Source organism: Brassica oleracea, chromosome C4, assembly GCF_000695525.1.
Source record: "Brassica oleracea var. oleracea cultivar TO1000 chromosome C4, BOL, whole genome shotgun sequence".
Lineage (NCBI taxonomy): Eukaryota > Viridiplantae > Streptophyta > Magnoliopsida > Brassicales > Brassicaceae > Brassica > Brassica oleracea.
In genome coordinates this window covers 11,215,306-11,227,361 of record NC_027751.1, presented here as the reverse complement: position 1 = coordinate 11,227,361, position 12,056 = coordinate 11,215,306, and the positions used below count along the sequence as shown (strand labels likewise).

Genomic DNA, 12,056 nt, shown 5'->3' with positions numbered 1-12,056 from the left:
TATAAACCCTAAATGGGCGAAATCATAAATCCAGTTCGCGATTCTCTTCGATCTCGTCCTTAAGAATCTCGATTCTCATCTCTCCTTCTTCGAGTATCGCATGATGAGTTCGGGTTGTGAGGATTCGTCTCATCGCTCCTTTCCATTCCTTGTGAACTTCGTCTTTACCATCTCTACAAGAGAAATCCCCAAATCGATTTGAGAAATTAGGGTTACGTTCAAACACGGGTTTCATTTTGTTTGATTGCAATCAAACACATCTTTTGATCAATAAAAATAAACATGTGTGATAACCTTCCGAAAAGTCCACTAGCTCAGTGGCAATACCCCCTTACGACCACGAGTGCACGGGTTCGAGTCCAGGCAACAACAATTTTAATTAAGCAAAACGACGTCGTCTTGAGATTTTGTGTTTAACAAAACAACTGAATGAAACGACGTAGTTTCACTAAACGGCAGTAATTAACGGTGAGTTAACACTGTCTTAACTGTCGGTTAACGGTGTGTTAATTTGGTTAGTCAACCGTAAGTTTGTGAATTAACTAAAAAAGTCAACAAAAAATCGGGGTTTTATTGGTCAGGTTCGAGTACAGGTTTCTTTTGGCAATTCCCGCAAAGTTCAGTGTTTTTTTGGCCGATTTCTCATTGTTTTTGTATATGAAGTTTGTAGTCTGAGAATTATAACTATTTTCTATATTTCTGTTTTTTATTTTTAAAATATAGTTGTATTTTCCAATCAAATGTGTTATTCAATGCAAATTCCTTAGTAAAAAAATCAAATCTACTTACCCGAATAGTTTGTCGAAATTGATGTTTGGAAGACGATTAGAGCTTCTATCATCGACAGGAAACAAACAGAAGAAAGAACAAGAAAGCAAGGCTCCTATAAGTTCCTGTCATAAGCCAAAACAAAAGACACATTTGAATATCTCTAGCTGTAATGAGAATTGGCTTAAAGAACACTTACCTGGCTGAGGAATACAATGCCGGCTTTGTTGGAGCATAAGACACGAAGACCGGTTTCAACTCCATTGATGAGATTCTCCGAATTAAGATAGTGTAATTCCAAGAGAGATGGGAATCTCAGAAGAAGACAAGCCATGGCAGGCAAAACCTCGTTGAACCATCTGCTTGATTCTTCTTTTGACATTTTCTGCACCAAAGCAAATACATTATTCACTCAAATCAATCTGAAAAAAACAATGAAAGACTTTTGAGTTTTTTTTTTATATTATATTACCTCGTCGAAGAAGAGAGCGTAGCCTTGAAGTGCTGAATAAGAAAGATGAGGAGTCAAAGAGAGAGATTGTCTCATGTCAGAGATGGAATCAGACAGAGTTTGTCCCGAGTCAACTCGGCTGTGACTCGGTCCTTTGGTCAAAGCTTCTAAAACCTCCACCAAGTGTGAGGATGGCCAAGACAGTGAAGAATCCTGAATCACTAGCGGCAAGTAGGCTAAAATCGTCTCAAGATCTTCCCTTCTCTCCATTGCTCTGTTTTCTTTATTTTGTTTCACCTTTTTCTTGATTCTTGAGAGGTGAAGTCGCAGGTTTCTCTCAGAAAGATGAGGCCACAACATAAATATATAAAGTCGCTACAGCTCACAAGAATAATTAATTAAACTAAACACTTTTGACAAAAGAGATTATTAATTAATTTATTATACCCTTCCTTGCGGATCAAGATTTGTGGAAAAAAATTATTCAGATAAATTTCAGCACGCTGATGAATTAGTCAACGGCAATATTCACCTGGCATTCGAATTAAAAATCATAGAAGAATTTCTTTTGTTCACAAAAATTCAGTGCAAGAGAAACCATTGACAGACACAAGTATGAAAAAGAGTTCGCCCTAATTCTCTCTCCGGTCCGAAAATCGAGAAGCCGACAAACATCATCTCTCTCGACGCCGGTGAGGCCTCTGGCCGCCGGCGTCGGGCCCTATGCTCTGTCTCCTGCTACTCATCGTCTTCAGACCGCTCACCACCATGTTCTAATCGTTTCCGCCGCTCGTGTCTTCGTTTCGGAGTCTGGGACACCGGATCCGTGACCTTCTGGGGTCTCCACGCTTCTCCATCATGCCGGCCAGCTTCAGTCACCCCCAAACCTTTAGATCTACGCCTCTTCGACAGTGTTGTCGGCCATTTCCAACTTCTCTACCACATCTAGTGCCCGGTCGCGGTAATCTATATCCTTGTGTACGTGGGGTTCCACTGTTTTCCAAGGATTCAGTACCGATATCGTGCTACCTAATAAGGATGAGCCACTTCCGAACCTCTCCCACCAGATCCAGCTTGACAAACGCAGAAGTTGACGGTCCTCTCCGGGATTCCGAGGAGATCCACTGTGCCGCTCTTTCTCTCTGTCTGTTTGTAAGGCCCATCTTCTCCGGTGTTCCAAGCTCGCCGCTCGCTGAAGCGCACCATCCCTGGCTAGACGGCCGAGTATCCATCGCCGCCGGAGTTTCCATCCCTGGCGTCTGTATCTACTCCTTCCCGTCTGATGTGGTCATCAGATCAGCAACTGAACCAGAGGTCAACCCAAAGCCCTACTCAACCAGCCAAGGCGCCAGCCAGGACATACGCGCACTAAAAATGACATATATTACAAACCAGGAGGGTTTAAATGACGAGGCTAATTTTTATGGATTCTACACTCAAGAAGGAGTTCAGGCCAATTGGAATTGGGCCAAAATATTCACGGAGACAGAAGATATGAATTTTACAAGTCAGAGGTTTCTCAGCCCGTCCATCTGCGAGTACCCAACTTTAGAAGGAGATTCAAGCTCAAATAAGGAGCGTCCTGAAGCAAAGCCCATCATAGGAGTTAAGAGTAGTTTATAAGCTTTCCACAAAGCCCAAGATCAGGAGAAATGGTCACGGAATTATGAATTTATGATCTAATCTTCAAAACCGGTCAAACCAGTTCTACACTTACCTCAATTGGAAGCTAACCGGTTCAATCAGCTTCAAGCCAGACATTGGCGACCAGGAGATCATTTAAACCAATCAGGAGATATTCTAGGAGTCCAGGAGGAGTTCTACAAGTTCATACCATGCACCAGCAACCATTGGATCAGGAGGATCCTCATTTACTCAAACCTGCCTTATTTGGAGCAAACCGACATTAATGTCCAACAGCTCTTTTCTCTTCAGAGCAGGCACGAGATCAGAACCTTTCAAGCCATCCAGAAGATCCCAAGGAAGCTCTCTTATCCCCTTAAACCGTCCAGGTTCAAGAAGAATCAAGTTTCTCACTTGGAGCCAAAATCCCATAAAAGGCTCCAACGGCTAGTTTCCGATTTTGTTAGTTTGCTTGATTTGTTTCCTTTTCCAATTCGTTTGCCAAGCTTGAGAGTGATACACATCCAGCAAGCAAAGCACCATCTCAATCCACTTCAATCATCAACTGATTAGGCTGAGAGTGTCACACGACCAGCAGCCTAATTCCATCCTATCTATCTTTATTTATCTTGTTTTATCATATTAGAAATCATATCTCATTTGTTTTTGCATTTGTTTTCAGGATCATAACTTGCATTACATCCTATCGCCCATCCGATTATATCTTTGGTCGATCCATCAAGCTTCCATCAACCATTTTGCCATCCCTGATTTCCAGCCTGCAACACCGTCACTCAATCAATCGTCTTGGGTTGGGCCAAGGGTGAACACTAATTGGGCCTGGACTGCTAATCTCCCTTATTGTTATAGCCCACAAACCAGTTACACAATACCAAGAAATACGGTACTGCTTTTGAAGGTACCGACTGTACTGATTTTATTGAAAACTGTGGTTTTGGTATTGACTTGTTTGATAAGGATTTCCGGTGGGTTCACCGGGGCCTTACTTTTGCGTATAATGGCATATTATCTTGTTAAGAAGAGTTTATCGGTGGATTCACCGAGACAGTTTCCATTTCAATCTTCCTCGTCTTTTGAAGAGAGGACTTTTCCACCATACATTCTTCCCATGGAAGAAGATGATTTCTCGGCTTCGCTGCCGAGCTTCGGCTTCGCTGCCGAGCTTCGGCTTCAGCTTTATCACCAGTTTGTTATCTTGCGTAGCGGTCTGTACGGGGCCAGAAGATGCAACCGAGATTACCATGTGTTGTCTCGCAGGTGAGGGTTGTCCCTCAACGTCACATTATGTGACTAAGTCTCAGCTGTCCGACTCTGTCGGGTATGCTCCATCGACGCATCCAAGCTTTGTCTTGAATTCGCTGTCATCTTGCTTTGAAGATCTATCTTTCTTAATTTGGTCTGTTATTGTATCTTATGTTTTTTATCAAAGAGGATAGATAATTCCCTCTAGTATTTGTATTCATGAAAGTTGATGAATGAAAGTTAGTTGTGTTTCAAAAAAATAGAGAAACCATTGACTCACTAGGCACCTTAGACATGTTTGAAGCTCTTGTTCAACACAAGATATGAAGGACATAACAAAATTAATGCAGTAGCAAACCAACATTCCGGCAGCAAGAGCAATGATTGCTGTAAGACTACATAATGAGTATAACTAGTCTACTACACAAAATCAAAACCACTTCATTCAACAAGTCAAAAAGCTAATAATATATGTTGTTAAGAGGCTCAAACAAAAGAAGACAACATGAGCCACACCATGGCCTAACCCACCACCTGCAAGCAATTGACTAGAATAGTCGTATATTATGTCACAGATGCCTGATGGGTTCTCTAAGTTCCATGTTAGCATTTTCCATCTCCCACAAGCAGTAACGAATGATTAAATATTATTTGGCAAGCTTTATGAACAAGAGAGTATATGGTAATTATCTGGTAGAGAATAGAGAATATTCATTTTGATAACCGAAAAGTTATAACAAACACACAATAAAGTCCTAAAACATTGCATGATCTTCTAGATGAAAACTTAAGATCCACTTCCGAATGAAGTCCTAAAACAATTATATAACCTTCACGTCCTCTACATGGTTCAGAAAGGTGAAAAGTTTAGAACACCTCTTAAACATTCCCATTCCTTGGATTTCAACTCTTGTTATAGCTTCCTTGACAAAATTGTAGCAGTAAACATGGACAATGTCAGATGGAAAGTCCACTGAAAAAACAAATTCATTTGTAGCAGTTACTCCAACAAAGTATAATTTCTCTCCTGCAACTACTATATCCTTCCACATAGGAGGTAAATTGAAAATACGTTTGGACCATTCATGTTTTTCAGGGTCTTCTAGAATCCACATCTCAAAACTTGTACATGTCTCACTAAGACAATAGCGCATTGGGGTCCTTACAGAAGCCAGTTTACCTTGGAAGTTTATCAGAGTTGCATCAAGCATTTCTCTTCCCATGAGTTTAACAAAGTTGTACTTTTCGGATCTGACATCAAAGCAAGCTACCATATTGGAAGCCTCAGAAATGTAATACAAAACACCATTGATGTATACATATTCATACTCAGGAAAAGAATGGGGTATGCCACACTCAATCCTTCTCCATGTCAGGTTATCTTATTGTAAGAACTTGATGCTCAGCAACTCTATCATCTTGTCTGATCATTGCCAACACCTTGTGTTGCTTCTCAACAGGATCATACCCTAAAAAGGTTCTCATATCAGGTTCCCATTTTCTTTTCTTCATTTTCATTTTAGGTAAACGAAAGCATTGTCTTATATAAGAGGCGCCCCGCGGGGAAACTCACATGACGAATGGCGGTGACTATAGGAGACGAATCATGATGAGGATTATTAGGCTGAGGTGAGGAGAAGAAGATCGCCTCATTCTCACCCTCCTTTTGGCGGGCGAACAATAGCTGAGGGCGAGCTAAAGATTTGGTGAAGAACAACTCCGTGAAATCGGGACGTAGGAGTACGGAGGCCCACCACTTCGAGACGCAGCGACACCTCGCGATAGACTTCGACGGCAGCCTCGAGAATATCTCGATGATGAGATCGATTGGGAGCTTCCGAAGTAATTCGTCAATTGCACTGAGCCGTGAGCTGCGTCGTCGCCGTATAGTTTGAGGAGACTCCGAGACGTTGAGCCCCCATGACGTCATGGTGGAGGGAAACGCTTGCTTCTTCATCAAACCTTAGATAGTTGGGAGACATGCAAATTAACCAATCCGATTCCGACCGATTGTAAATGTAAAAAAAGTTACACTTTGTGTCGTTTTCGTTTGATTGAAACGACACACATGACATCATGTTAATTTGCGTGTCGTTTGTCCAGTAAAAACGGCGCATCGTTCTTTACTTTTCAAAATGTAAGCAATTCTTTAAAGTTTTGTTTCATTTTCCAGATTACAAAGAAACATGAGAGTTGGAATTATCTTGTAATCTCTGAAACTGCTCACACGATTTTTTAGTGTCTGGAATGAAGTTGTGTTTAGACTTTAGACCGTATCTAGGTAAGTTTATTCTTGTATTTTTTATAATATATTGTTATACATTGTGTCATACTGATGAGGAACATAAGGAACATCCGAATGTGGTTAAGCGAATTTTTTTTGGTATGAGTTATGCAATTTTTACGACATCATTAATTGTTTGTTTTCATATATCTCATTATTAACCACATTTTTTGAGTGATTTAGGCCAATATATCCATCTTGAGCCGAAACAAAGAATGTGCCCCAAGGATCGCGTCTAGGGAAGGAGAAGTCAGAGTTTCTCTGAATAAGAAAGTTGTGGAGTTAAAAGATAGCGATAAAGCATGAGAGATTTTTAATAGAAAGAAAGTTGCCGTACTACGTAAGTATGTCGACCGATCTCTCTTTGAACATGTCTTTATCTACATAAATGCTTTTGAATCATGGAATCAAGTTTTGTCCATAATTCAAAAGCATTTGTGTAGGTATAGAGACATATTCAAAGAGAGATCGGTCGACATACTTACGTATTACGGCAACCGCCTTTCTATTAAGAATCTCCCATGCTTTATCATCTTTTCCTTCCGGCTTATCCTTGATGATGATGGGCTCATGCAAATCCTTACAATAAAAGTGATCTTCCATCATCGGTTTCCAATAAGAGAAGTTGTCCGTTGTGAGCTTGAACATGTCACCTTCAAAGGTAACGGTGGCCTCCATCTTCACTTCTTCAAAGATAACGGTAACCTGACTCTGATACCAGCTGTTGGGAAAGTTAGCGGATAATATTTTCTTTGAGAGGTTAAGATGGAATATAGACGGTTTATGTTTGAGATAACCTTCGTATTTTAGGAAAGAGATTTTTAGTAAGGCTTGTGTTTGGAGATTTCTTAAAGACTCTTAGAACTCTTTATGAAATGTTTTCTCTCTATTCTTTTTTCTTGATTCTTGATGATACAAATAGTGCTAAGCACCCCTATTTATACAAGTGAAGAAGTAAACTCTAACATGTTCTAGATTTCTCTAAATTATTATCTTATTTCAAAATATCTAACATTAATTATTCTACTCCGTAACTTTCTCTCTTTTTTTCCATAATTCTAGATAATTCTTTCTCCGCTCTTCTTTTGGGCTTTTAATATGGATCATGATTTTGGGTTTTGGGCTTATGGAAGATAAAAAAACCAACAAATAGAGATTGTCTCATGTCAGAAATGGAATCAGACAGAGTTTGTCCCGAGTCAACTCGGCTGTAACTCAGTCCTGTGGTTAAAGCTTCTAAAACCTCCACCCGTTCTAAATGGACTCACATCGGCCAAGACTCGGCTCCTCTTGAAGCTCGTCTGTCAGGCTGTCGTCTATTTAACTTGGAAGGAACAGAACATCAGAAGACATGGGGTTACTGCAAGTACTCCTCCATCTCTTTTCAAGCAATTGGATAGGGTCATCAGGGACACTTTACTAGCACGAAAACATCGAAAGGGATGTGTTCGTCTCCTCTCCCTTTGGTTTACCCATAGCTGAGCCCCATTGGATGCAAATTTTTGGCTTCTCACTGGTTTTTCCATATTTTTTTGGCCATAGAAGCGATAGGTTTTATTACGGATGTAATCAAACTTTGATTTGATAATATAATTTACATTTTATCAAAAAAATAAAAAAAAAAACCTCCTCCAAATGCGAGGATGGCCAAGACAGTGAAGAATCTTGAATCACTAGCGGCAAGTAGGCTAAAATCGTGTGAAGATCTTCCCTTCTCTCCATTCCTCTGTTTTCTTTATTTCTTTCAACTTTTTCTTGATTCTTGAGAGGTGAAGTTTTTTTTTTGCTGAATAAAAAGATCTCACCAGACTGGTTAATTGAACTAAGCATTTTTTACTCAAGAGATTATTAGTTTATTATATCCTTGCTTGCGGATCAAGAAACGTGGAAAGGATATATTACAGATAAAATTCATCACGCTGATAAATTAGTCAACGGCAATATTTCAGCCTGACATTCGGATAAAAAATCATAGAAGAATTTCTTTTGATTATTCACAAAATTCAATGCAAGAGAAACCATAGAACATATTACTGATAGCGAGGGATGTCTGCATACTCGGGATGTCCAAGGCAAGAGCCTACCCTTCGAAATTAATGATCATCGAGAATGAGTGGATCGTGACAGATGCAAGGCAATGATTGCTGTACGACACAACATAAGTATAACTTGTCTACTACAAAAAAAAAAAATCAAACCACATGAGATTCAATCAACAAGTCAAAAAGCTAATAACTTGTTAAGACTTAAGAGGCTCAAACAAAAGAAGAGAGCATGAGCCACACCGTGACCTAAGGTCCTCAACCATCAGCTGCAAGCAAATGACTTGAATAGTCTTAAATCATGTCAAAGAATAAGAAATGGGATGCCCGGTGGGTTGTCTAAGTTCTACAACCATAAACGAATGCTTAAATATGATTTGACAAGCTTTAAGACCAAGGCAAACCAAATCTAAAATACTATTCTTGATCGAGATATTGTTAAAGCCCCATTTATTTCATTTTTCTTTTTCAGACAGCAAGAATCCACAACTGTGTTGTCCTCCCTGATAATATAGACTAACACAACAGCAGCAGATAACCTATGAATCTTAACTAGGAACTTCGATAAATATACAGGAATTGCGTAACTAGGGCAATCCACAGCTTCCTATAGTGAGAGACAGTCGAGGTCTTGAGACTCCACAAGTGAATACAAAACATCATCAAGCCTCCTTCAGGCTTCAGTATAGTAACAACACAATTTTCAAAGCAAGCTACACAGCCAATCCCACTTTCATACATGTAAACCACAAGATCAGATTAACAAAGGACAACAAGGCAGATAGATTCCAATTACAATGTGCCAGTAAAACAATTTGTAGCTATAGTCAGAAAGTGTAATTAGGGTGAGAGGTGGACAAGAGTTTCAAAAACATAATAACAGTCATCACTACATAGTGCATGAACCACTGAAACAAGAGGATAGATGGTACCATTGTATCTAGAAAAGATGAAAAACCATGGTAGACAACTGAAAATATTCATTCCGAGAACCGAAAACCTTATAACAAAAACACAAAAGCAGTGGAAAGATAAAGGCTCTAACTAAGACCACATAATCTACAAAAAAATAACTTAAGAGCAAGCATCCACTACAAAGTCCTAAAACAGTTCCATAAGCTTCACGTCCTCAACATGATTCATAAATATGTGAATTCTAAAAGCATGATCAAACGCTCCCATTCCTTGGATTTCAACTCTTGTTATAGCATCCTTGACGAAATTGTAGAAGTAGACATAGAAAAGGGTCGGATGGAAAGAGCGGTGAAATAACAACTTCATTTGTAACAGTCACTCCAACAAAGCCTAAGTACTCCCCTGCAGCTGCCTCCTTCCACATTGGAGGTAAATTGAAAATACGTTTGGACCATTCATGTTTTTCAGGGTCTTCTAAAATACACATCTCAAAACTCGTACTTGTTCCACTAAGAAAAGTGGTCGCAGACGACCTTACTGAAGCCAATTTACCTTGGAAGCTTATCAGAGTTGCATCATACTTTCCACTTTCCATGAGGGTAACAAAGCTGTACTTTTCAGATCTGACATCAAAGCAAACTAGCATATCAACAAGATTGGAAACCCTAGCAATGTAATACAAAACACCATTGATGCATACACATTCTCGCTCCCGAAAAGAATGGGGTAAGCCGCATTCAATCCTTCTCCATGTTAGGTTCCTGTTTCCTCTTAATGTGAGAATCTGATGCTCCTCACCTTATAATCGTGCTTGGTCATTGCCAATACCTTGTGTTGTTTATCAATGGGATCATACCCTAAAAAGCTTCTCAACCCAGTCCTCTTCCTTGTCTTCATCTTGGGTAAATTGAAGAATTGTCTCGTGCTAGAGCTACATATCAGTCAAGACATGCTATCAGCTTGCGCGTCGTTTTCCCATTACAAACGTGCTACTTTTCAAAATTAGAGGATTTGTTTTTTTCTTAAAAAAGTTTGGCTCTTTTTTGTTGTTGAATTTTTTTTTCACTCTTTGAAAATGTTCACACATATTTCTTTTTGAAAAAAATTATTTTAGATCATCAATTTTTAAATTTGGTTAAAATAAAAATAGTATTTTTCATGAAATTCTAAAGATTCATTCCAATAAAAAATTTACGGTACAATGATACTTAATATGAAACGGAAATTTATATGAGTTAATGTTGTAACATCCAAAAGATGAGAAATTTAATTTAATTTTATTTTGATATAAATTTTAATCGTATTTGTAATTTCACCTTTTAAAGAATTATCGTTTTCATTTTCTCTTTCTTAAAACTCTCATTAAACCCATGATAAAATAGGTATTTAATAGTCAGACATTAAAAGCAACTCAACACTAGTTATGTTGAAAATTATATATTTTTGTTGGCGATTACTAAAACTAATTACCAATATAAACAAAAAAGATAAATACAGATTAAAAAGAAACTTCTAACATATTTGAGAATTTCTTTTACCAAAAAAATTTGAGAAGGTCTTCACCTAAACGTAAAGGACAAAGGAAACTATACTTTACAGGAGTCCGTTTAGGAAAAGGTCACTCAAAATCACTATATAAGCAGTGCTACTCATCCCTCTATCAGCCTCCATAATACTATTTTCTTATCGTCGTTGATCTCCAGAGATTGACTCATTGTCGAAAGAGAAAGAAATACAAAACCTATATCTTAGTTTTTGATGACGAAAGATGGTGATGATAACTGCGCAGAGGAGGGTTCCATGGGTGAGAAGAGATGTCTTGATCTTCTGGCGAACGTTAGTGGCTCTTATGGTGAGGATGAAACAAGAACCGCACAAGGAAAAGATAGTGTATCTACGGAACTTTGTCTAGGCAAACAAAAGATTGATGGAAGCAAGAATCAACAAAATCCTACTAACTATCACGATAATGCTTCTTCTTCTTCTTCTTCTTCTTCTTCTTCTTCTTCTTCTTCCTCCTCTTCCTCCTCCTCGAGTTTGTCCTCGGGGGTGTCTCAAGAACCCGTCAGAGCAGAGCCTATTAGGGAAGTTGACCCTATTAAGTGTAAGTAAAAAAAACACGTTTTACGTGTTGGTCGGCATGGACGGTGAGCTGAAATTGTTGACGTTGGTTTTGTCAAAAGATTGTGAGCTCACCAAACACCTTCTTCATGCTTATAAAAGGAGAGCTAAGGAGAAAAAGAAATGCATCCCAAAACAAGAAAACAGAGAGAGAACGAGAGAAGAGAAGATAAGAGAAGAAGAAGAAAAAAAAAAGTTTTTTTTTTCTCACAAAAAAATCTTCTTTAAGAAATTACGAGTAATTTCTGAGTGTATTTGGGATCGGGGTGTGAGTTGTGAGCTTGTAAAATTTCTCTGGTTGATAATAAAAGATCTGTAGCAGGTCCGGAGACGTAGGCAACATTGGCCGAACTCCGTTAACAATTTTGTGTGTGTGCTTCTTTCCCGCTCCCATAAATTCTGGTTTACCGCAAAATTTGACCGCATATTTCCTAACAACTGGTATCAGAGCTTGAGTTACGGTGATCGGTCAAATTTTTTGCGGAGTTACTATTCACGTGAACAGTAATTCGTGAATAGTGAAGTTTTTGTCGGTAACATCGGTTTGTCGACGTAGGTGTTCTAATACACGGTGGTTCTAGAAACGATG

General features: G+C 38.9%; 1 protein-coding gene and 1 pseudogene across 1 annotated transcript in view; both read right to left on the bottom strand.

Annotated features, from left to right (window-relative positions):
- The window catches only part of LOC106339967 (poly(ADP-ribose) glycohydrolase 1-like), a 3,474-nt gene extending 1,932 nt beyond the window's left edge, over positions 1–1,542 (bottom strand). The window contains exons 1-3 of the mRNA XM_013778826.1: positions 1,241–1,542; positions 968–1,153; positions 790–893 (exon numbers count right to left, since the gene is read on the bottom strand). Of these exons, the coding sequence (XP_013634280.1) occupies positions 790–893; positions 968–1,153; positions 1,241–1,489 (539 nt within the window). The 5' untranslated portion in view covers positions 1,490–1,542. The remainder of the gene's footprint in view (positions 1–789; positions 894–967; positions 1,154–1,240) is intronic.
- A 3,384-nt stretch (positions 1,543–4,926) lies between these two features.
- On the bottom strand, positions 4,927–7,067 carry LOC106338100 (annotated as a pseudogene).
- Positions 7,068–12,056: the final 4,989 nt, after the last annotated feature.